At 42.7% G+C, this 25993-nt stretch overlaps 1 protein-coding gene across 2 annotated transcripts; it reads right to left on the bottom strand.

Moving 5' to 3' along the window:
* Positions 1-1508: 1508 nt before the first annotated feature.
* On the bottom strand, positions 1509-19923 carry mindy2 (MINDY lysine 48 deubiquitinase 2). 2 transcript variants are annotated; one of them, XM_066701304.1, is made up of 9 exons: positions 18924-19923; positions 15418-15475; positions 11025-11089; positions 6852-7010; positions 6401-6503; positions 4458-4600; positions 3271-3444; positions 2538-2720; positions 1509-1984 (listed from the first exon to the last, which is right to left on the bottom strand). In XM_066701304.1, the coding sequence occupies exons 1-9, from the start codon at positions 19821-19823 to the stop codon at positions 1844-1846; spliced, it is 1926 nt and encodes a 641-aa protein (XP_066557401.1). In that variant the 5' UTR covers positions 19824-19923; the 3' UTR covers positions 1509-1843. The 2 variants fall into 2 exon arrangements, with proteins under 2 accessions (XP_066557401.1, XP_066557400.1); XM_066701303.1 differs by having other exon boundaries at positions 1509-1987.
* Positions 19924-25993: the final 6070 nt, after the last annotated feature.

Raw genomic sequence — 25993 nt, forward strand, 5'->3', positions numbered from 1 at the left:
CCCTCTGCAGAGCTTCAGCCAGCAGGGGCAGCTTTTACCTGCTAGCAAATATATAATCTAGCATTTCCGTATACTTGTTTGTTTTTTATGCTTTCATGTTTGATTAATTATTACCCCAGGGGCAGGCAACAGGGTTATTGAAAAGCACTGCAGAGATCACCTGTAAATACTTATAGTCACTAAAGCTAAAGGCGTAGCTCTGAGAGTCCGGACCAACAGATTCTGCAGAGGTACAGCCTCTCTGCTACCCCCTGAGCTGCCCCGGACTGCGATACAACAGCCCTGGTCTTTTCTGCCCGCTGGAGTTTAACTGCAAGGGGACGATTTTTCATTTATCTGGGATTCTCCTGAAGCAATAAATTCAGCCAGTGTGGGGAGAGCTATTCACCATTCTCAACAATGTCTTCTATCTCTTTATATTAGTATATAATATTTCTCTATGTAGCGTGTGTTGGTTTCCCCTTTTTAAAAAGATATGTCTGATTTATTTGTACTTTGCTCTATCATTCTACAAATAAGTGCTATTTTGTTTTTTTGCCAACTCACCCACATAGTAATACAACTATAGAAAACGCACACAACACGCACACATACCCACACAGATGCGCGCACACACGCATGCACACTCACATGTAGAATAGTTGTTGGGACATTAAGCGTTAGAGTAGTGTGTATGTCCTAGTAAGGCAAAACTGGGTTAGGTATAGATTGTAAAACTGGGTTGAGATTAATGCCCGTATAGTCATTTCAGAGTGCAGCACACAGAGAGGAGTTGGGGGGGCGGGGCTGTGGTTGCATCCTCAGCAACCTAGGATTACTCGGTCACTCAGCGGGCTCCTGAGCACATCCCTCTGACAACACAGACTCCCGAAGCCTTTATGTGTCAACAAACTTGTAAACATAATGAAGAAAACCTTTGCAAAGAATACAGATGAAATTGCAAGACGTCACAGCGAGAGAGGGGTTCTGTCTGCTCCCAACTCCCACAAAGAGGGCAGTGGGTTGATCCTCTCAGGGCTGAAAGGTACAAATTTATGCCATATTCTCTCTTCCCATATTCTGGCTGGTTCAACACCCCCCCCTACCCACCTCTCTCTCTCACTCACTCAAACACACACATGCTTTATCTGGCAACACAGTCAAACATGGAGACACTGGCCCCTTGAACACAACTACTGTTTTTGCTACTAGAAAGACTCTGTTTGGTCGAGTCACTGTATACTGATCCAAAGAGAGGAAAAAATAAAATAAAAATAACGGTATTGTGTATTATATATATATACATATACATACATATATATATATATATATATATACACATATATATATATACATATATATATATATACATATATACATATATATATATATATACATATACATATACATATACATATATATATATATACATATATATATATACATACACGAAGAGCTTATTAACTGACTGAATAAAAAGAAAAAAAGGCGATGAATATTTTCTTCAAAAGGAAGGTCTGTTGCTGTAACAAGGTGCAATTGTCCATCGTTTTTATCCAGATTTTTTTTTTTTGCTATAAAATACATCAACTTCTAACCTCAACACACTAGGACTTCCATCACAAATATAGTGCACTGTGCGACGCATAACAAAGTTTGGCCGACTGTTACCCTTTCCTGTTGTTCTCCGGTTAAAAAGTTTGGTGAGGGAAAACGAGGATGCTGGGGGGGGGCAGGCACAGACGGCGTGAGAAGAGGGACTTGTTCGTTTGCTCGCTTGCTTGTTGTAAACTGGCTTGCTCTCTCGTCCGCTCTCCTCTTCGTGGGGCTACACTCGAGGCTCCAGGTGTAATCCACTCCCCAGTTACAACAGCACACACCTGTCCTTTTCTTTCTCTTTTTCCTTCAGCTCTTTCTTCTGCTTGCGCTCGCTGCCCCCGGAGGGTTTGCCCGCGCTGGGGGCTGCCCCGGCTGCGGCCGCGGCCCCCTGAGGCTGCTGAGCTCCCTGCTGCAGAAACACACATCAAAATCATTCCTACATAAATACATAAATACAAGATTTTCCTCATTCGATCCTGCTGCTCACATACATTTCATGACTTCAGGTGAGGATAGGGGGGGTTCAGCTTGCATTATATTCCTGCTGACATGCACATTTTCTTTTTAAGTTTATCGTTTCATCACTTTCACAAGGTTGCAGTGGGTTAAACAGGTTTGCCTCTCACACGCCACTGCTCTGCCCAGAGAGGGCTGTAGAGACACAGCGCTGTTAACAAAAGCGGTAAGTTAGTCTTGGCAGGAACTGTGAGGTACAAGGGCTTTAGTTTTCTCTTGGGCTTCCGCAGTTCAGTGGTCTCCACCGGTTGGCTGCACCCTGGTCCTGCCTCTTCCTGCCCTCACTCAGCATTTCTGGCCTGGTTCTTCTCATTACACTGCTCAAACCTCTTCCCAGCACAGTATCTCTGACTAACATACATCTGCAACAACAGAAAACTCTGCTTGTTCAATAGAAAACTCGGCCTTCAGCATGTTTGTCTCCCCTCGTGCCTCACACTGACCTGCCCCTGTGCGGCAGCCGCCTGCGCCTGCTCCTGCTCCTGGTAGAACTGAGAGGCCCGCCGGTCCTCCTCCTCCTGGAGTTTCTTGGCCAGCTCCAGGTCACTGATCCCTTCTGGGATCTGCTCCCAGTTCAGGTCCTGGCTTTGCTGCTCTTGCTGCAGTGATAGGGCCATCAGATAGTCCTAAGGGGAGAGTTGTGCAAAAATACAGGTTTACTGTGGCTCAGTCACAGTTACTCCATATAAATGAATATGGAAAATGAATGACTGATTGATTAATGAAGAAATGAAGCTAGGTCTAAAATATATATCTTGACCTCATCCTGTGCAGCTGAAATTAGAAACTATACATCAGACACCTTGAACAACTTTGGGAAAACCAAAAAGAGCAAGGGGTTCTGGGGCCCAATCTTGCTACCAACATGGTTTACAAACCCATCACATCCCTACACACACCACCTCCTGCAGTGGAAACCCCTCCAAATGAAAACCGTTGCAAAGAAGTAATTCCGAGTGCTGGACACCTCTTTAAATGCTAACTGATGCAGATACAAATAGTGCAGCTGTCAAGAAGTTTATTTAAACATCATATAAAGAAATCGTAAAAATAAAAAGCCTGATCCTTCTAATCCTCTGCCAGGGCAATACGGGTGGACAGAGCAGAACGTGCTGCTGTAAAGTATGTTTGTATCATATGCACATCCCCTGGACACAGCAGGGCCCCGACTCTCACCTGGTCGATCTGGTCCTGCTGACCCCTGTACACCGTCTCGGGGTCAGAGGGGGGGCGCAGGTGGAATTCTGAGTCGCAGAAGTTGCCGTCGCCATCCACGTTGTGCAGACTCTCCCAAACCACCTTCTCCTCTGTCAGGAAACCCTGGTCCGTCACCAGTAGGTAGAGCTGCCCCTGGGGGTGGAATGTGCATCCGTCAATTTGTGTACAGAAAAGAAACAAGGAAACTGGATATTCAGCGTACAGCTGCCCCTCTAATTCTTCCATGTAATTTTCCTTGGCCCCACACAGGAAGTAAGTTCAACGGACTGTTGGTTCCCAGTCTTTTAAGTACTGGCTAATCATCTTAATTCTCATATAGTGTGTGATCTTTTATAAAAGTATATAAAAGTATGGCATTTTCCTTGCTGGGTACCCTGTAAATCGCCTCTGATAAAATGTCAGCCGAATGAAAAACAATATACAAATGTACAAAGGCAAACAACTCCAGACGGGATGGTACGGGAAAATCAAGCAAAGACAGAGGGATAATAACCGAAAAACAGATGTGCTACAACAAACTGTACAAATCGGCTGTGTGTTGAGGGATACATCCCTACAAGGCCACAGTGTCCTAGTCTCTGAAAGAGCCACATCTCTACTATGGAAATATGTACCCATCCCTCGCCCATGACCTACGCCTATAGCTCCTTGAGTTATTGCACTGGGGTCCATGGCAAGCAGAAAGGGGGAAGGAGGAAGGCGAAGGCGGGTGCTGTGATGATGTCAGTGGGGTGAGCGGAGCAGTTCGGCCTGTTTCACTTGGCAGGCATGCGGCCGGCTGGAACCGTTTGTGCAGGCAAGGTGCGCTTCCTCAGCCGGAAGATAACAGGAAACCATTTTTTCCCCCTATGGAAGGGCCGTGCATTTGTGCAGCACCCGGAAACCACCCCAGAGGCCTGTCCCCACCCTCCCCTCACACTGGAAAAATAAAGGGAAGAATACAAACAAAAAAACATTGTAAATCCCCTGGCAGTCCACTAGGTGGCCTCCAGAGCCAAGGGGACCCCGGTGAGGGGTTTTCCTGTGAGGTGAGCTGCTGTGTTGTGCTGCTGTGCTGTGATGAGCAAGTTAATCTGATGTAGTGCTGTGCCATATTGCTCAGAGTTTGTGCTATGTCTCTATATTGTGCTGTACCGTGCGGTTACCTTGTACTTGGTCATGGTGCTGAAGTGGTTGTTCCTGAAGAAGACGCAGAGTTCGCCCTCCTGCACAGTGGATGTGAGCTCGCACAGCCCGTGATAGGTCAGCTGGGTGGCTGTGTTGTGGAGGAACTGCTCTGCCACGAAGCCTGGGGGGGGATACAGACACAATCACACACCTGACTTGGCCACCTCTATCCTACCAGGTGCTTTTTCACACATAAAGCATCCCAGAGCACCCCCTGCCAAACAAACAGGATGAAACGCAATGTGCAAGGCCAATAAAAAAAAACTTTTACATAAACCAAAAATAGCATGCATCTGAATTATATAAATAAATAAAAACAGTAACTCGTACTTGATGAAACGCCAACTTGTAGAGAGAGAATAAAAAACCCAGCCCTCATCCCTGGGGTCAGCTACCTCAGAGTTGTAAAGTATACAATTGAGTTATTACTTAGCTTATGGACTATTTCAGTGTAGTACATCTGCACAGCTGCAGGCTCCCTATGACCCAGGACACAGACCCCTCCCTGCTTCCCGTGGGAGGGAAATTTCACTGCTATATACATATTATATAGCAATCAACCTCAACTACAGCAAACATTAGCGTAAAACACCAAGGGCCTCCACTGTGTCCGTTGTGCAATGAGATTTGAGTGAAGACTGCATGACTTCATCAACAGATGGTGTCTGCTGTGAGTGACCTCCCATGGTGCACTGCTTCTCCCAGTTCAGAGTACAGCTTTCTGGAAGCCGGTCTTCCAAGTAAAAAAATCCCTACTAAATTGCTGTACTATCACCATCACTGCCAGCAGTTGGAAATGGTCTGTAATCGGGAATTTCCTGTACGTGATAGACTGTGTCAAATCTGTAATTTGTGGGCTGTAGATGCATACCCCCCCAACATTTTCTGAAAAGGAATCCTCCCATGATCACATTGTGCTGTTCCACATGACCAGCACCAGCCTAATGGTAGCCAGAGCACAGAGCGCAGATATTAGACAAGATTACGGCATTGGTTTTTGGTTTGACACCTTGATGGGCAAACACACTGGATCCTCCTCTCCAGTAACCCTCACACTGGCCAGACAGCTGTTTACAGCTCTGCTAACGCATGAGAATGACCTAGGAGTCTATGTGGACTCCTCACTTTCTCCAGCCAAACAATGTGGGGAAGCAATTAAAAAGGCAAACCGATTGTTAGGGTATATTGTCAAAAGTGTAGGGCAGTAATGTTCAGACTGTACAATGCACTAGTTAGAGCTCATCTGGATACTGTGGACAGTTCTGGGCTCCACACTTCAAGAAAGATATCGCTGCTCTAGAGGCAGTTCAGAGGAGAGCAACCAGGCTTATTCCAGGTCTGAAGGGAATGTCCTACTGAGAGACTGAGGAACTGAACCTTTTCACCCTGGAACAGAGGAGTCTGTGGGGACTGGATTCAAGTCTTCAGAATCATGAAAGGCATCGAACACATCAAACCAGAGGAGCTTTTCCAGATCAGCAGGGACACACGCACCCGGGGACACAAATGGAAATTGGACTTCAAGACATTCAAGATGGAAAACAGGAGACATTTCTTCATGCAGAGAGTTTTCACAATCTGGAACAAACTCCCCAGCGATGTGGTTGAAGCTGAAAATTTTGAAACATTTAAAAATAGTTATTAATGGACACCAAACGAGCACGATGGGTCGAATGGCCTCCTCTCATTTGTAAACTTTCTTATGTTCTTATGAACATGCCATGACTGTGCCGTCAGTCAGTACAGGACACAGCGGTACAGTCCTGCCAACTTTCAGGAGCATCCAAAAATCACATGACAGATAGGGGGAGAGAGAGACAGGAAAAGGAAGAGTGGAGTTTAAGAGAGCTTATCAGCTGGCCTCCTGTTTATTGTCTCAGAGAGAGGAACTAGAGAGGAAGAGCACACTACAACCACCCACCTTCCCCTGCCAGCTCGCTGTTATCGGACTGTTTACAAGAGATTATCTTCTCCACCAGCTGGTTGTAGCTGCAGTTCCCCACTGCCTTCACAATGTCACTCATCTGAGGAGAGAGAAAGAAGGATGGAAATGAGAGAGGGAGAGCCTGGTCACCATTTTCATCAGACTGCACAGCTCATACTCACAGCTATTTCCCTACCAGCCCAGCCCCAACTACCACAATGTGCATGCCCCACAATTCCAAACACAAAACAGAGCAGACAAACTCACAACTCTGGGCATCACACAGACTGAGACAGAGGCTCTGGCAGCAGGCAGGCACTCATGGGTGTTTTGCAGGTATAACAGAATTATTTTGTTGTGGGGGATGCATATTTCAGTTTGGCAGGGGTCTTGAAGCATTTTAAACCAAATTAATCCTGACCAGCAGAGCACACCTGGAGCCACTCACCTGCGGGTCGACGAGCCAGCCGTGGTACAGTGGGATGTCGAGCAGGTCGAAAACTATGCACTCGGGCGTGTACTCGAAGACACGCACTCCCGTAAACCTTACATTGACATCCAGCCCCGTCTGCAACTTGTGCAGCACAGCCATGGCATCACTCATGTTCTGCAAGAGAGCAAATGCACTGTTAAAATTTGTGAACCCACACACGCAATCACACACACACAAACACACACGTTTAACTGGGCTCATTGTGTACACAAGCTCCTTATGGTGATGTAACCCCCCTGTGAAATCAGTAGAGCATTAAAACCTCCCCCCGCGTGTCAGGCTTATCACCCTACTGGGTGGAGCTGTGTGGTGTGGAACTCGAGGGAAGATCTGTGGGGAGAATCCCAAGTGGGGAGCTCCCACCTGCATAAGCTACACATGCTCCATATGGCCCCACACCCTCTCCCTTTCAGTGCTGAGTCACCGAAGCAACCCTCGCCCCCCCACTTGCCTGTGCACTCTGCTTCCCCCCCTCTCCATCCTCACACCAAACACAGCCCATCAGAGCCAGCAGCACATCCCTGGTTCTACTCCCTGCGCATCACCATCTCTCAAATAAGGTAGAGGAGGCGAAAATATTAATTCGCAGGCGACATCTGGAAGCTGGCACATGAGAAGAGCCAGCTGACTCAAAATAGGAAAAGCATAAACTCACTGTGTGCCCGCCAGAGCCACCGCCTGAAACCACTTGAGCTGAAACTGAACAGAAACCAGGCCCAATGAAATCAAGCTACGGAAAAGGGATCACGATAGCAACGCCTGGCTTTCAGATATTAAAATTCATATCCCTCCGTCATCTCCTTATCACACTTTCGGAACAAGCAGAGCCTCTAACGCAGCTCTGTTAACAAGGCCTGTTTGACCTTGGGGATGGGCCAGGCAGCCATGCCCAGGTGCTCACAGCTCACAGAGTTGGGGGGCTGTTGGTCACAGAAGCTGGATCTGCATTGTGTTCGTTCTCCTGCACGCACTCCATGCAGCTGTTAAGAGCCTTTCAACAGCATTTTACACTGTCATCTGTGTGCATTCCCAGAAAATGATGCACGGATCATTCTGCAAAAAAAAAAAGAAAAGAAAGCACCCTACCACTGAAAACACCCAGTCAGATGAGATGGTGTCACATGACCCATGACTGGGCTGACTAACAGTTATTCTTGAAGTTGTGTTGTTTTTAATGTACTCCCCTATCATATCCAAATCCAGTTTATCTCTCTCTTTTTATTCTGCCTTCTGGTCAGTGGAAAATACTGCAGTAAAATCCTACTGTCAGTCTTGGAACAGAGATTGGGATTCTTCCAGGGGGCTAAGGGGACATCCAAGCTCTTACAGCGCAGCCAAAAGGACAGGATCCCGTGGTGCAGAGAGAACAGTGTGTCTGAGCTCCCTTCACACACTGCCGGTGTCGGTCAGCCTGCCCCGTGGCACCAGAAAGCTGTGGTCTCGGTCAGGCCACACCAACATGCACATCGGAAAGAAAAGAAAAGCAAAGCAACAAATCATCAGTCCCAAAGCCAACTCTCGTGTTCCTATCCCACCCCCACAGGGCTGGCAGGGTCTCAATTCTGGCTCGGCCCAGAGCTCTGCGGTTCAGCCTAGTGATCATGGGGCCAAGCAGCACAGCTCTCTCTCTGCTATGGTGTCTGGCACAAGAGGGTCCCAGTGCGGCCAGTGCTGTGGTCTGGCCTGCAGCCTCGCCTCACTGCTGCCCTGCCCACACGCTCCCTGGCTCAGACGTCTGACATGCGAGATGGGGAAGCTAGAATCGCACGGAAAATTTTAATATCATAAGGTAAAATAAACTGTGTGGTTTTACTTAAACTGCATTAGTAATTCCAGGTTATTTCCTCTCACCAGTTCATTAGAGTAACAAAGACTTGCAAGATCCACCACAGAAGCAGCCTCTAAAAGAAGGGAGGAGAAAGGCAAGGAAAATAAAAGGATGAGGAAAAAAAAGGGAACCGGCCACCGCATTTCCATCTCTCATTGGCTTCTGGCTTCATGAGACCAGCACAGCTGCGCTTAGACTGGAATGGATCTTTAGCAGACCACTTAATTGACTTTTTATGTGCCTCTTCCTGTCACATGGAGGTTTATGGATTCGCCAAGCAGCAGACACACGACTGGTGTCCTGCACCTCAGCTCTCGCTCTGCTCTCAGATTTCGCTGCCAGCTGGGGCACTGAGGGGTGGGACGCTGGTTGCTGTATCCCAGTTCTGTTCCTCCACTTCCAACATTCTTCCTAGAACCTCAACCACATTCAAGACTGCTCCTCGTTACTTTGAGATTCTACATCTCACTGCTGGGATATAATCTTCAAAGAACAGGCAACTGGAAATTACTGAGGTTCCAAATTGAGACCCAGATCTGCTTTCCTTTCTTTTTCATTATTAATGGTGATAAAAATATATATAAAAAAATAAAATGGAAAAGGGCCTCAACACAGGCATACACTGCGCTGCGAATCACAAACCAGCCTGACTGCAGCCAGAGCTCGACGTTCAGATTGACGGGAAACTCCAGCTGCCAGACCGGAGAGAGCACGCAACTCTGAAAATATCCATAACCATGGTTGGAATAACACTTTACATAAATTACACTGCATGAATACATCAACATGTTATTCATTATGTTGTTTTATGGCTATACACACACTCCCCCCCCCCCCCACTTTTAAATGAATATATGTGAATATAGCTGGGTAATGTTATACATTCCTTATCCAGCACAGTTTAAGGCAAATTCTTTACTGTTTGTTTATGCAATTCTTTGTATCCGTTTATATCTAGTATTTAGCCACCTCTCTCTACTGGTACAATGGAAACACCCCCTTAAAAACACTTCCATTATTAACACACATACACACACACACACACCCCTCCCATTACTGTAAACCTCTTTAACGCTGAAATACACCCCGGCTTTGCCGTCATCTCAAACACTATATCCTTTCTGCTACACCTCAGAAACCCTCCCTCACAGATTTAACATGGGAAATGAAAACAAAGCCAGAAAAAACTATAATGATCATCATCTGTACAAAATCCTTCCACAGAAAACGGTGCATGGTGGAGACCAGCTTTTCAAAAGCATTTTTGTTTTGCATTAAGAGAAAACAAACAGATTAATAACTCCGTTTCCCAAACCACAATTCTGAAATAAGTGATCTGCTTCTCCACAATTGAGATCAGTTTATAATACATTTCAAATGCTTTCTCCCCCCATTTTCATGTCTATCTTTTCATTTCTTATATGTGTTCTCTCTAGTTTGATGAAGAAGCAGTGTTAAAGGGGAATGAGAAAACAACAATCACCTCTCCTCGATGCTTTCACCCGGTTTGTATAAGCAGCACTCTAACAGGGCCTAGGTCTTAAGTTAATGGTGATAAGCGGAGACTCTCATACTGGCTTAGGTATTTAACCAATCTTGTGCATTATTATAAATATATTTGCCGCTGGATGTTATTTTCAGCATTCTCCATCTGCAGGTTAAAAAGCAAAATAAAAATCTTTAAAAAAAATTCTAATAAAAAAAGCCTCAGGCTGTGGAGCCAGCTTGCACGCTCTGTTCCGCACAGGACTGAGAGATTGGAGAAGGAGGCGAGGTGAAGGGAGTGCCGTTCAGACCCACATACTCTCCCAGAAGCTCTGAGAGTTCACACAGCTCCAGGGGGGGGGGTTGGAAACAGCTCAGACAAAATTGGCCAAGTGACCCCAACCCTCCAACATTTCATGTACAAATAACTCTGGGTTACAACATGCTCATCACCTTGCTCTGAATGACACGCGAGGTAAAGGCACTGGCATTGATTCCACGCCAACCGTCATCCACAGCCAGTTCCTTCCCAGACTTGCCTTTATAGCACATGGATGCTCAAGCTCCAGCACAGTAACACAGGCTTGATGTGAACAGGGCTGGGTGCACAGAACGTGGTCTCCCGTTATGCTCAGCGCTCTGATCACGCGGAGCTCCATCTGCAGAAGTCATGCCTGTGCGTCTCATGTGCTTTGTTACCACCAGAATTATACACAGACATCCCTGTTGGTAGCACTGTGCATCTCATACATGTGAGAATATAAAATATATTTTTTTCTCTCTCTCTCTCTCTCTCTCTCTCCTGGAACCTGTACCTGCTCATAGTTTAATCGCTGAGCTTCAGAGATCTCTTTGGGTTTGGCATCGAGAATGTAGTCTCCTGCAGAACAAGAAAAAAAAAACAGCAGGGTGAGACACAGAGAGCAGACAAACTAGAAAAGCCTAGCAGAAATTAAAAAGTAAAAGAAAAACTACCAAATCAATAAAAATAAGTGTGAATTGTGTGGATCAACGGCAATGTGAACAGAGGCTGTTTCGGGAAAAGCCTCTCCCACAGCTCACTAATGAACGCAGGCTTGGCTTGCGTTTCCCGGTGGGACAGAGGGAAGGAGCAGGTGTGGCCCTTAGCTGTGTATTTACTGTTCCACAGACCCCAGAAACGCATCCTCTGCAGTTCTCACAGCATGCTTCTCTCTCCTTTTAATCTTTTACTTGCTGCACTCAGAAAAGAAAAAGACAGTGTTGCAAACATGAAATGAACATCATCTTCGTCCTCTCTGTGTAGACATAGGTGGAATATCAAGGTGATAGCTTTTACAGAGCATTTTTGCAGTGCCCTTAAATTCAGCATCCTAAACAGTTGACATATATATATATATATATATATATATATATATATATATATATATCCTGGAGCACTTTCCACAGGGCAGTGTTGTTTTTCACAACACACAAAGTTTTTTTTTTTTAATTAATTTTAATCAGATTTTATCCAAGACACCTGGAAATCAAAACCAGAGTTGCAGTATGGTTTTCCTACAAGGTTTAACAAACACTATGCAGAACAACAACACAATACTAATATATTCTTCCCACTGGACACTTCCTAACTTAAAATCAATGAAATCATGCCTTACATTATATGCTTAAAACACACGCAGTACAAGACCATATTACCTCTAAAAACAGGGAAAGCAGTAATTAAGGGATGTTCCTTGGCAGACGTTGATATCACAATAGCAACAACTTTGCTGTAACAGGATGCCTAAAGTATGTGTTACGTTACAGGATACACATTTTCAGTCCACTATGGATAACTGTAATTTACATTTGTGGTATAAACATTATTTTTGATGCTCCTATTGAGAGAAATATCTTAAATGTAGAAAAAATAAGATTACAGAAATCCCTCAGCACCGGGAACACATGGTCCACACAGAATACAGGTAGAAAGTCTCGGCCACATAAGTCAGTGTGAAGGGAAGGTCACCGAGCTTTGATTCTAACTTTCCTGATTTTTCTAAAGTATTGTTTATTAAATTAGATTACAAATATCTAGGAAAAAATAACACCCACTTTTCTGCCTACTTCCTCGGGAATGAAATAGAGAAGAATCCGCTTCTGCTCCAGGCAAGTGACCAATCAGATATGGACTGTTTCCTGTCAGGAGTTTGTCAGTCAGTAATGCATTCACTGTGTTAGTCTGGGGCTCTGCCGAGACCACCCTCCCCCCAGTCTCTCTGTCCTTCACTCCCTTGTGATGAGAGTTGTACACACTTATTCCTCTATATGCTGCAATTTTTTTTATTTATTTTTATATATATATATATATATATATATATATATATATATATATATATATACACCAGCTGAGCAGCTGAGGGAGCACTGTGGAGAGATCCCACAGTTGAGCTTCCACATTGATGCATGGCTAAAAAAAGAAACCGCTATCCACTTTGAAGCCTGTTGAATAGCTAATATAACGGAAATTACTATTTATATGAAAGTTATTAGGCTATTTATAAAACCAACTTTGAATAGTTATGCATGTATTTTTCCTGCAGATGGCTCTTAATTATTGCAGGTGGCTTACCTCAGTATCTTCTCCCCTGCACCTATCGTGACTCTCCACCTCCCACCTCCCCCACCACACAAACGCACCCACGCAAGCACACGCACTAGAAAGAAGCACACGGACATCTCAATTTGCAGCTACATACACACATATCTACTGCTGTTAACTCAGTATAAGCAATCCTAACCTTAACAGACAACTGTTAACCCCTAGTTAACCCCCAAGATGACTGGGGAATCTAACCCTAGCCCAGGTCATAACATAACCCTAATTGTATTACTGTCATTAAAAATATATAACACAGATGCTGCTAGATAGCTTATACTTGCTAACTTAATTTGAGTAAATATGCCCAAGAACATTGAGAATTAAGAAAGCACTGCCTTTGATTTGTCAGTGATCTAGATCCTGCAAACAGGGGTGCCTGGATTGAATGGATATGAAGAGTCTGACGGTGGTTCAGGGCTCAGGCCGTGCCAGAGGATCAGGAACATGCCAGCAGGACTGTGGGGGGAGGGTGCAAGGGAGGGAGGGGGGAGTTTGAGTTACGGCAGCAGTGCCCACGATGATGCATAAACACTCTCGTCTTTCACTGCCATCAGCCAGGTGATTCCCCAGCTCTGTGCTGGACCTGCTGACCTCTCACAACAACACTAAACAATGCTCCCCTCCCCTGGCACATCCAGATCACCTTCCTCGTACAAAGCTATAGACCGAATGAGACAGAACTGCACTGGTCCACACTGATTCTCCTGCTAAGTCCACACACAATGCTCCTGCTTGGGCTGGAATCAGATTACTGTGGGTATCAAGAGATCACTGTTCTAACCTCTAACCTCGTTGCGGACACTGATGCAGCCACTGACAGAACAGCTTGTGGCCGAACAGATTGTCCCAAATACACTGAGAAGGAAGACAACGTGGGAAACAGTAATTGTCACTTCAATAAATGTGGGGAATCTGGGAGGGAAGGGGTAGTCTTCTGATAATTTAATTTCCTTTAATCCATTGTCTTACTGATTATTAAAAAATTGTATTAACTTATCTTTTCCCACAGGGGGTCTTTTAACTGAATTTCTGATCCCCATAATCTGTAGAAGGCTAGAAGAAATAAAAAGGTTCGATGTCAGTCTACAGCCTACGGGGATAGAGTCCCAAACAGTGATTAGCAGTTACGAGCGTCAGCGCTTCCATAGTCTGTGTTGGCAGTTACTGTAACAGCTAAGAAGTAACGCGGTACCATGGTCTCAAGGCCAGTAATCCAAGATTTCTGTTTATCTGAGTGTGGGCCAAGGATCCCAAATCAGCAACTGCCAATTAAGTGAATCAGACAAGATCACTGTAAAACTGTACAGACACGTGTAGGTTCCAAAGTTGGCTTTAAACGCAATGTGTTATAATGCCACGGTAGTCGATACAGAGATTATAAAAGAAGAACAGATAAAGACAAAGGTGTAGATGCTGGAAAAATTTAGTGCATTTCACAAACACTGAGGAGAGAGGTGTTCCAGTGAGAGTCCATTACAGACACAGGATAGTAAGGATTAATCTTCCCCTCTTATTTATAACTTGTATGTGGAATTGAATACCGCAGGTGTAGATCGCAGATAGAAGTGGTCATTATCGAAAGAAAGAGAACTTGGTTCAACTTAAAGGAGTTTAAAAAGAAAGAAAGAAGTAATAAGGGTAAAGGCTTGGTCGGGGTGTTGTGCAACACAGTCATGACTCAGACAGGATGGCACATAATTACCACACTCCAGCTTATAATTAGGGTCAGCAAGTTTGTTCTGCCAGTCCAGACTTGCTCTAATGTCTTTGGCTCCTAGCTAAATATACTGTAAAAGGTTGCAGGGTAGCAATTTGCAACATGGCTTTCTGAGCAATACAACAAACTGCTAAAAGCTATACGGGGCTTTTCTCAGCCCTACACCTAGGTGACAGGAATTCAAAAACTCAATTACATTCAATGTAAATATTTCCAGCATCCAGACTTTTCCTATACATGCATCAAGAATCCCACCTAATTACCTAAGGGGGGAAAAAAGCACCAGAGAAAAATGACAAGACACGTACCAAAACCAAACAAACAATCAGCTCCACTTCCAGCTGGATTGAAACACTCATACCGTTACACATTTCAGTGTCTCAAGAGCTCAGTGACACCCCTGTCAATCCTTCTGTCCACTTCACATCCTGACAGCTCTGTCCACAGTAACACACATACCGCATGAGAGAAAATATCTTGTGAGGTGAAAAAAACGCAACCAGGATGTTATCTTCTGGTACATGCCGAAACATTACAGGTATTGCATACAACCCTGTTGCAACACATGATTACATAAACCACAGTTTCTAAACCCCATAAGTTACGTATTTTTTAAGACTATTGCAAGTAATCTACAGAAGAAATTTCAATCATGAACCATTCGTTTGACCTGCCTCATCACAAAAGACAGTTACTTCTTCGAAGCTCAGCTACCCCTCAATTATTGGCTACTGTCGTCGAGTGTGCTGACACAGTGCAGGTCTCTGATCCTGTAATATACATTTCTGAAGCATTCTACAATCCTATTTCACTTTTAACCCCTAGCGATTTTAGAAGATTGAAGAGCTGCCACATGCCTCTCACTTACCTAGATATTCCATCAGCTGTTCTGCTGTGATGATCTCCATCATAGGGGGCATCTTCACCTGTAAGGGAAAGCATCTTTTATGGGTAGTTCAGCAAAACAGCCTGCACTGAAAATAATGACCACTGAAAACTATGACAACAATTACAACAACATACAAGAGTGCATTGAAAAGGAGCACCCTTAAAAACAGTGGGAATAACAATGGCAACACCACCACCCCCATATAACAACACTGGAACACAAGAACATTGACAAAGGGTCCCGGGTTGTTGTTTTGTTGTACCCAAACTGAAGTTGTAACGTATTGTGTCGAAAAGGAAAAGCAAAAATAAGAAAAATCCATTTGGATGGATAGTGGGGTCATTTTTCATTTGCCTTTGCAAGCATCTTACTCTCCTTTGACCAGCTATCTGAAAGTTATATTTACAGTGTTACTGCACAAACTTTGGTGTACATTAAATTTGCCTCCTAGCCGTATATTCTTTATATAAAAAAGTGCTTTATAAAGGATTCAACCCCACTGGTTTATGTATTTTTATTCTTTCCTACTAGAAAACTGTAGCATTAGATTTTAATTAAAAAATAAAAAACTGCAATGTAATACAAACACCAGGCTTTTCATACACTCCTTGTTTGCTATATCGCTTATTAACAGCGTTTATGTCTCTCAACAATCATAATGAAAGTCCAGCATGTACTCGAACACAGAGACGCAGGAAGTTGTACCAGCCTGAAACAAAATCTGCAAGTAAGGCTTCTGAAGACCGTAATTAAATGCTATCTTTCCAATGTAAATTAAGTCGGGATACATGGATGTGGATTTAGATCTGGGATCTAATGCAGGAAAACGTATTAGTGGCGAGAGGTCCCTGATACTGGAGCTGAGCAGAAAGTGCTGAAGGACATGCTGTTGTAAAGAGCACTGCAGCGAGCAGAAACACAAAGGAGGGTCGGTTAGCTTTGGAAATTGCTAGAGAAGAAACTGTAAAACAAGAACTCAAAACTAGCGAGCCACAAAGAGAGGTCTGGTGTGGTTTGGGTTCAGTAGTCATTGTCCCTTGACAGGCCACTTTAATGCACAAATATTAAGTAAGCATCATAGTTACTAGTGCAGGGAAGTGCAGTTCTCCACAGTGAGTTGCACGTTAGTCATTAGGTTCAGGGAGTGATCTTGTGGCTTCTCCCACTTTTGTTTTTCTTCCTCTGCTGATGCATATTCTGGCCTTTGTGTCCCTTGGCTCTCCCTACAAGTTAAGAAACGCAAAGCGGCCTGATTACAGTTTATAGCTTCGTTTAACAAAATAAGAGGACTTGGCAGCTCGTTAAGGTACAAACAAGGCCTTACTGGAAACCCTCCTGTCCACTGTTAATGTATATGCTAATGTTACAGACCCACACTTCAGCAGAGGAGAGGGGAAGACTAATTAATGTTATATTTGATAGTTTTCTTTATTTTTAGGATGCCTTACAAAAGCAGTAGTGATCTATAGCTTACCAATTGATTTTCACACCCTCCTGCAGTGAAATAAGTCAAATTAATTGTATATGACAGTAGAGTATAAGCCACACAACCCTGTACCCAAGATCAAACCCAGTGACACTAGGGACCTTTTCATGGTTCCACACACACCAGCTTGGCTAGTATGCTAACAAGGTGGGAGACCTGTCATATCAAGGTAGCTGACACAGGAAGTGGCCGTGCATAGCAAACTAAAGCAGACTTCCAATTCTTCACGAATTTTCAAAGCACAGGAAGCAAAAGGAAGCTTCCCGCAGAGACATGAGGCTGCTGACGGTCCTGCTGTGAAAAAAGCCACGCATGTGTCTCCAGGAGGAAAGACCTCGATCAGTACGAAAGTAAATCTGTGGCAAACTAGAAGACTACGGTGCTAAACAAAAACACAAACAAGAAAAAGCTGTGGTCTCTAATCTTCATAATAATCATGAGCATCCCAGCTGACACAGCAGCACACACACGCAAAGGAGAGGCAGAGGGGGGGAACAGACAGCACGGCCTGTCATCACTCATCTTTCTGTGTGGAACAGGTCTTCATTGGAGACACTCCTGCAACACACGTCCAATGACCTTTGACTCTGCCCCTACTCTATGCTCTCTGGGCTGCTTTCCTAAACATTACTGAAACAGACAAAATTTAGATGCAGTTGACAAAGTACAGCCTGTATCTTATTTCTACAGGCCCAATTAAAAAAAAAAACATAGGGCATTGTAGAACATTTGGTGCCATATATACATGTATGTATTTAGCAGGCAATTGGACAGCAGATTAACAAAGGGGCCCTTACTAAAGAGCTTTTTTTTTCATCTTTAGTGAAGGAGAGAGCCCTTCATAAGAGGGAAAGAGCTGCTCTCCAAGGAATGACTCAACGGAAATTCAAACTGGAGCCAAACAAAGCACCCTGAAGATAGAGATGGGATCATCTGTGAATCAGTGTGAAAGAGGCAACTCTTTGTGTTTTATAAAATATGGATGATGTGCATTAGAACAGTTTAATTAGATTCATTTCATTTCTTATCTATAGTGGATATGTAATTTTATTTTTAATTGTATTCTTTTAGCCGATTCTTGTCAGCTAATGTTATCTGGTGCCTTCATTTTCACATTTGCATAAACTGCCCAAGCACTTCTTTCCAGGCAGGTAATGTTAGTTTTTAACTGTTCAGCGGCCATTCAAATAGAAAGAAATACAAATACAGACACAGACACGGATTTTGAGCAACGCTGTATGTTGTATGACCAACCTTGAAACACTTAACGCCAGGGATGTTTCTTTGTACGGTTGAATGAATCAGTCTGCCTTGCACAATTCAGTAGTCAGTTTGGGCACAGGCACAAGGCAAAAAGACAAAACTGAGCCAGAGAAATGTATTGCAGATGCTTTTGGTGTTAAGGGTAGTTTTAATTTTCAACTAAAACTTACTTTCTTCTTGAACACAAACTCACTGTATGCAAGTATGCTACCCGGAGAGTGTACACACAAACCGCGCCTTAGCATTTCCTATCGTTAAAGTGGTATCAAGTACCATGGCACCAATGGCACAGACACTTACGAATAGGGGGGGACGCCATAAATGTTATTTGAATTTCCTTGAGAAAACAAGCTGAAGATAAAACAGCAATGCAATTATTTGCACACACAAAAAAGTATTTCAAAATATATTGAAAACATGCTCGTTTTTTAAATTCCCAAGTGGTAGCGGCAATCTCTAGAAGATGTTTATTTGTGAGAGAGGAAATTACTTCCCAAACTGGGTCAACTCCCCTTCTGCCTCCCTCCCGCTCAGTACAATAGCATGCCAGCTTCAAACCTGTTGGTGATGTGTTAGAGAAATCATTGCAGAGCTGCAGCTATAGCCTGTTTGGTCATATCACCCTAAAGAACATAGATTAGTATTATTATTATTATTGATCATGTACTTCATATTGAAGCAGCGAAATGCAAAGCCATCCTTGTTTGTGTGTTTGAATGCCATGTAAACTATTTACCTTCCACGCCAGCAGAAGGACATTCATGATGGCAAGTAGGGGACACGGCCCGTTCTCGTTCTGGGTGATGATGGGGGTGCTCTCCTCTTTCCACTTGATCCACTTGATGTGGTAGACGGACTGGCCGGCGCCGCGGTCCTTGACGGGGACGGCGAGTTGGGCACCCCCGGCTCCGAGCTCGTCGCTCTGCAGGGCGCTGGCCAGCACCCTGTCCTCGGCCCCCTCGCTGGTCAGGTCGGAGCTGGGGCAGGAGTGCAGGTTGGAGAAGGACTCCAGGGAGTCGATGCTGCGCGATTCCCCGGCCGGGCTGGGGTCACTGCCGCTCGGATCCTCGCTCAGATGCTCACTGGAAACTAACCCTATGGAGCTCAGACTTATTTTGTCCGTGTAGAGCATGGTGGGAGGGGAGAGCTTTTGCTGCCCGGGCGATGCACACTCCTGGACGTCTGCAATGCCAATCGCGGCTGTGCTTTTTGCAGAAGAAGGAGGTCCACCCGCTTTGTTGTTGACCAACTTTGTTGTAGTACCACTAACCTCACCATCACCGCCGCCGTTGGGTCCCGAGCACTGGCTGTGTCCCGTCCCATTGCTGAGCTGCTCGGTGCTCCCCTCCCCGAGGCTGGACTGGACCGGGCTGCTCCCAGCCGGCAGAGATCCGCAATTTTCCCGACTATCGTCAGATTTCTGATAACCCGAGGGATCAACACTGGCAGTGTCTGTTGTTGTAGTACTACTAGTACAACCTAAAGTACTGAGAGGAGCAGCAGCAGTAATGGTCTTGCAGCTCTCGCCTCCGCTTTTCAGACAACTGGGCGCTTTATCATCGGCCATTTCCCTTGTTTTGGCAGAACAGGGAGCACCTCCTCCGATATCCATATGGAGGTTTGCATTTTTCTCCATTTCGGCTCCCACTAACGCCTAGTCTTTATCAGGCTTGCAGCTCCAGCTCCTGCTCCAAAGACGCCATGACATCTCTCTACCTCTCTGACGTCACGGCTGGAGGGACGCCTCTCTTCAGGTCACGGAAGGGCGATAGTAATATAATGTGGATCTCAATTTGACGCGGCTCTTCATAAAGGGGTTTATTTGCATTTTAAATATTAATAAATACACGTAAATAATCAAATCTATTAGCTTAATCATTTATTTTCATTATTCTTTATAAAGTTTTGGGAACAAAAAGCTTTTACACATTCAACGATATTGTTGCATTATAACAATACATCTTCCTTCGAAACAAAAACAGTTTGATTGTCTGTGAGAGTGTTTTATTACGACCACGAAGTCAGATCCCCTCCCCCCACCAAAATCCATAAATACTGTATAAAGAAAGACAGAAAACATCAAAGCTTAGTTGCCCATGTTTTATCAACAGGAAGTGCTACTTCTGACACGACGCCTGCGTAGAAGACAGCCGAATGTTCTTAAAGGCGCAGTGACTTAGAAATGCTGGCGTAACAATACACCCATTCGCACGACAAATGTTGTTTATACAGCATTCAGTGATGAATCGTTATGTATTTATTTTTCTTTGTTTGTGATTATTTTTGTTTTTTGTTCAAATACAAATATATATCATCTTAAATTGATTAGGAGGTTATGGTATACTGTAAATAATGGTCAAATTGCATGTTTTTTTAACTACCACGCCCATGTTTGATTTATATTAAAATGTAGTGCATGCAACGTGTTCATGGATAGGCAGTGAGATGTTTTGCTCATGTTCTATGGGGTTGTGACATCAATGCTAAATAAGGCTCTGTACTACAGACCTATTAAGCCTGAACAACCTGATAAAATACATTATTTTGAGAGTGTGATGGTTTTGTTCACACACTATAAGAAGACTAAAATAAAGCAAAACAAAAACGTTGACCAAAGTGATTGCTTTTGCTTTTTTTTTTTTCTACACGCCTTTCTACTCCGGCTCCACAGCTTTCCACCCACACACCGCCCCGAAGAATCCCGGCCCATGACTCCACACTGCGCTAGCTGCCTGGCTGTAATGTGTTACACAGACCAGGGATATGAAATCAAATCTACATAAATTATACAGTAATAGCACTGATACAAATTTAAAGCTTACGGAATGTGAGACATTGATATTTCTAAAAGAAAGAAATCAGGGCAGGAAAACAAAAGAAGTAGGCAGCGATTTGAGAGGGCAATGATTTAACAGCTCTGACATAATGTGTGGGAATGTGCCTCCTTCTGCTGCAGGCCGGCCCTGGCGGTGACCCAGAGAGACTGAGCTGAAGACAGAGGAGGCACAAATTAAACTGCTTAGCATGTTTTGCTACAGTAAAGGCACAGATGCAGCTCAGATGCACACAAACAGTAGTAATGATTAAATAATACATCAAAAACAAGGAAGCACAAAATGCTCCATGTTCCTTCAGTGTTACAGTCAACTGCAAATCATTTGCCATCATTGTAAAAAGATTTGTAAACCCTATAGAAAATGCAGATTCTGTTAAAGGTTCTGCTACTACTTCGTCTATAATAATAATAATAATAATAATAATAATAATAATAATAATAATAATAATATAGAGTTGGTATGATAGAACCAAAGCATATCAAACTACTAACTAAAATGTAGTCATTAGTTTTATTTTTTTAAAGAACACTAAAACAAACAACACTGTTATTTTTTTAAGTGTGTTTGGCAGTCTGTTCTCAGATTGGTGTTTTTATTTTCAGCCCTGTCTCCTAGCACCACTGGTCAGTCTGCTGGTGGTTCCTATGAGACAAGGCCTGGCTGTGTACTGCCCTCTGCTCACTCACTTTCTGTTGCTATGACAGGAAGTGCCAACCCCCCATTGTGACACACTGTATGATGCACTGCACAATAAAGACTAATTTCTCATTCATTTCAGTGGAGTTTTATTATTGTTTTGGTTAATTAACCACTGCTTGCGCTAAATCAAATGGGATAATTCTTTAGGTTGAGTGCTCATTTTTAATTTTATTTTCCGTGGAGGCATCATTTTGGTTGCTCTCACCCAGCTGAACCCGCAGCAAACACATCAACCTGACTCATACTGCGCCCATCTTACCATCTGTCCCCCCAGTTCTCTGTGTCAGATTCTGAGACAAAAATGTTATTCATTTATTGACTGATTTATTTGTTCTTTATTGGGGAAGTCACCCGGATGTGTCTATGAAATATAAAGAAAGTTCAATTATTGTGTCAGAAAAAAAATTAAAAGTCACTCAAACATTACATTACAACCTATATATATATATATATATATATATATATATATATATATATATACTGTTTATCATTTGTCCGTTTTTCTGTTTATCCATTTTCTGCAGTCAAGCCACAGGCCTTGACACAAATTGGATTAATACATTAAAAGATCTGCTCCAGTGTTATTGACTGGAAAATCTGAAAAATCATATCAGTGTGTTTATTGTTTGCTGAAATTTGTATGTAGTTTGTAAATGATGGCCTCCAAAGCTAAATTCCATTACTATTATATATACATTCATGATAAATACTTAATCTCATAGAATTTAACATGCCAACTGTTTATTAAAAAGCAAACAGTTAATTTTAGACATGGAACAATATAAGAAATATTTTACAGTACAGTACAGAATAATTGTTTAAAGTCACGGTTCTGCATTTATTACACTCATGCTAAAGTCAGCCATCGGTTGAAATAATGGGTAACACTTTTCAAACATTCAGCACAAACAACTTGAACCAATTATGTAGTGATATAATGCAAGAAAAAACAACCAAAAAAAACTTTTATGTTTTGCTTACAAATAATGTCAGTTGCATGTGTTGTGTTGACCCCTCCTTGAATGCCTGCAGATCTTTCTTCTGCCACTATGGGGAGCATGCATCACAGAAATTGGCAAGGCGTGTTTTAAGGGTGGAATCTGTGTTTCTTTTTCAGATAAAAGGCCTATTCTTTATTTATTTCATTACAATTCTAAGTAAACAGTGTCTGTTATCGCAATGGTTTTGATTTCATTCCGTTACTGGAGGGGAGATTTATAATGCTTCTGTTGGGATGTTGTAACAACAGAAATAAAATTAAAAATTAAAAAGAGAAATAACAGGAAAACAGCTTCTGCATTGATAACACAGTTCTGTAAAAACAGCATAGAAGGGAATGCATGAATACTAAAGTTAATGAACTGTAGATTTTCTTTTTTTTCTTTTTTATCAAATATCATAGAGCATTTAAGAACCACATTTCAGATTTCAGTCAAATGTTGAATGTATTTTTCAAGTTGATGATTTTCAGAGACAATTTCTCCTCTTTTGATTTGGAAATATATATATTTGTAAAAGACACTATGCCAAACACAAAGTCATTTCTATTTATCTCGAGGGAGTATTAGAAGGCGATAAATATAGCAGCCCACACATTAAAGTGGGCTGCTTTAAATTGTTTCCTTAATATATCTTTACTGTGAAGATATAGACTAATTACATATTTAGTTGTGACATCTGCAATTGCACAGCATTTCATGAAGTGACATTTCCTTACGGTGTCCATCTTTCACAGCTTATTAACCAATTTCTAAGCAGACACCCTTACCCAGGGTGACAATTGTTACACCATATCACTTTATTTTTACATTTGTACCCATTTATACAGCTGGGCATTTATTGGAGCAATCTAGGTAAAGTACCTTGCTCAAGGGTAATAGCAGTGTTCCCACCTGGGGATTAAACCCACAATCCTCCACTCCAGAGTCCAGAGTCCAAACCACTACTCCATACTGCTTATTCACCTGTGCTGTACACATGGGCTTTTGTGTGACCTATGACCTTTTCTCACATGAATACTCTGAGTATGAATCTGCTATGGTGTCAAGGACTTGTTTTCATAAGCCTAAGTATGATGGTACCTGGTGTTGCTCTGCCTTTATCTGCAACATTACCCTCTCTTTTGACAGTGATGGTTGATTTGCTGCAATCCTGGATCAGTGGCTATGTTTCTACACCATTTGCATTTATTGCAGTGCTGTCTGTTATTCAATGCGATACACTTTTGAGACTGCCTAGTTTACACACTTGCTGTATTGTTGTACACTACTGTGCCATGCTTGCTTGGCCACCAATGGCTGCTACAACTTTATATTTATAATAGGAAATAAGAAGAAATAGCCAAAAAAATTATAATCATAATAATCTTAATAATACATTATCTATAGTAGAACTGATTGATATCTGAGAGTGACTTACATGAATGATCTATTAAAAATGTGGGAAAAATAAAATAAATGAGGTGTCTGTGAGTACATGTGTGTATGCCTCCTTTCCCTGAAGATGCCTTTACTGCTAGTGTGTAGAATAAATACTCTGTGACTCAGCTTCTGTGGGGCTCTGTGTTTTGGATGTGTGTTTGGGTCAAGCACCTTTACAATTACTTACTGCCAGATTTCAATGAGAGGCCTATGTGATATGACTCCTTAGCAGCCTCACTCTACAGAAGCAGATAAGCAATCCAGACAGTGTTTTTTGCTTAGAGTCCCTGCAAGTCACCTTTAGTCTGGGGTTTATTATTCAGTTATGAATAATAGCAGAATACTTGATTATTGAAGGGAAATTCTATCTGTAAAATAAAAGGAAATCCAATGTTAGTCTCTCTCTCTCTTTTTTTTTAAATCAACCATGACATATCTATTGCTGCTGAAAACACTAAATTACATGCTATGGGTGAATTTCCTTCCATTCAAGCTGTGTATTTATACAGTATTGTGTTTGCAATCACCACGACGGCATTGTAATAACCAGTACAGATACCTCACAGATTAGGAGCATTTTTGTCATATATGTGTGTGTGTGTGTGTGTGTGTGTATTATTATTTTTAGTATGTCCTGGATTTTTGCAGCTCTATCTTGAAGGTAATGTTAAGAAGGATGACTGCATTACTTGCTTCAGTAGTCTCATCTCTGTTGTGATTCCCTTGTAAGTTGAAATGAAGCTGAGCTTTGCGTTTCTCTTTAAGTAACAGAGAACAGTGGTAAAGCCCTTCAGTGTTCTCCTGTGTGCACAACTCAGTTCAGATTGATTATTAGCTTAGGTTTAAAAAATATTTAAATCTGGCTTTCTTACCAATATATTATTTTGAAATATATGAAACTGGTTCAAGTTTCTTGTAGCTTGCACCTTTCTGTAAATACATCTTTGGTAGAATGCAGAAGTGTGCCTTAATTACACAGACTGTTAAAGGCTTCCATAACATAAGCACAAAGAACCATGATATCTCTCTGACACAAAAGCATTGGAAATAAAAATAAAACCAGTACCAGGGTCATGCCATTGATCCCCTATCTCCTGTCTGTGACAACAGTGCGTTTAATAATGAATAATAATAATGAATCTGAAGAATAGAGAAAAAACACAGTATTTGTGTTAAGCAATACACAGTAAAAGTATGAATATACAAAATATCCTGTTTAGATAAGTAGTCAGTTCCTTAATAATCAGCAGCATTTTCTGCTACAGCTATATAATAAAAACAACCTCTCTGCCTCTGCAAATAATTACATAATTTAAGGAAACGTGTGATTTTAATGATGTATGTATGTTTATATAAACACATACATACCCTAGATTATTTCTGTGCATCTGTGGAAAAAGGTAGATACAGAACGGATCCTAAAAGATGACAAAAGACCTAGAAGAAGACCACATATAAAAGCTGTGAAGATTAAATCAGAAGCTTTGCTGGTATTACTTGGAAAAGAAACACCAGCAGTGCATTGACAAAACTTGCTTCTGATGATCATATACTAGCAAGTATTAGCAATGTGACAAACACGAACAAAAAACAACCTGTATTTGACAATAATAAATTACATCCAAAACAGAAACGAAATCCATAAATAAAAAACCCACAGCGACATAACGTGAAAATGACAATTGAGAAATCACGTCTACGCGGATGGGCGAGGAGAAGAAGAGGTCAGCGACCTTTAAACGGGCTGACGACACAGCGGGGCCCGGGGTTTTGTAACCTGAGAGCGGGGGCGGGGCCTGGTCCCGGCCTGCGCATGACGTCACGCCGCTGGAGACAGCCAGTGAGAGAGA

Source organism: Amia ocellicauda, chromosome 4 (assembly GCF_036373705.1).
Source record: "Amia ocellicauda isolate fAmiCal2 chromosome 4, fAmiCal2.hap1, whole genome shotgun sequence".
NCBI lineage: Eukaryota > Metazoa > Chordata > Actinopteri > Amiiformes > Amiidae > Amia > Amia ocellicauda.

What these genes read in the sequence shown, in the direction of transcription:
- mindy2 (XM_066701303.1), bottom strand. Translation starts at nt 19,823, where the DNA reads ATGGAGAAAAATGCAAACCTCCATATGGATATCGGAGGAGGTGCTCCC. An exon ending in ACAGCTGATGGAATATCTAG is followed by an intron (nt 11,090 to 15,417) that starts GTAAGTGAGAGG and finishes CTTGTTCTGCAG; the next exon opens with GAGACTACATTCTCGATGCC. An exon ending in CGGCTGCCGCACAGGGGCAG is followed by an intron (nt 1,988 to 2,537) that starts GTCAGTGTGAGG and finishes GTGTTTCTGCAG; the next exon opens with CAGGGAGCTCAGCAGCCTCA.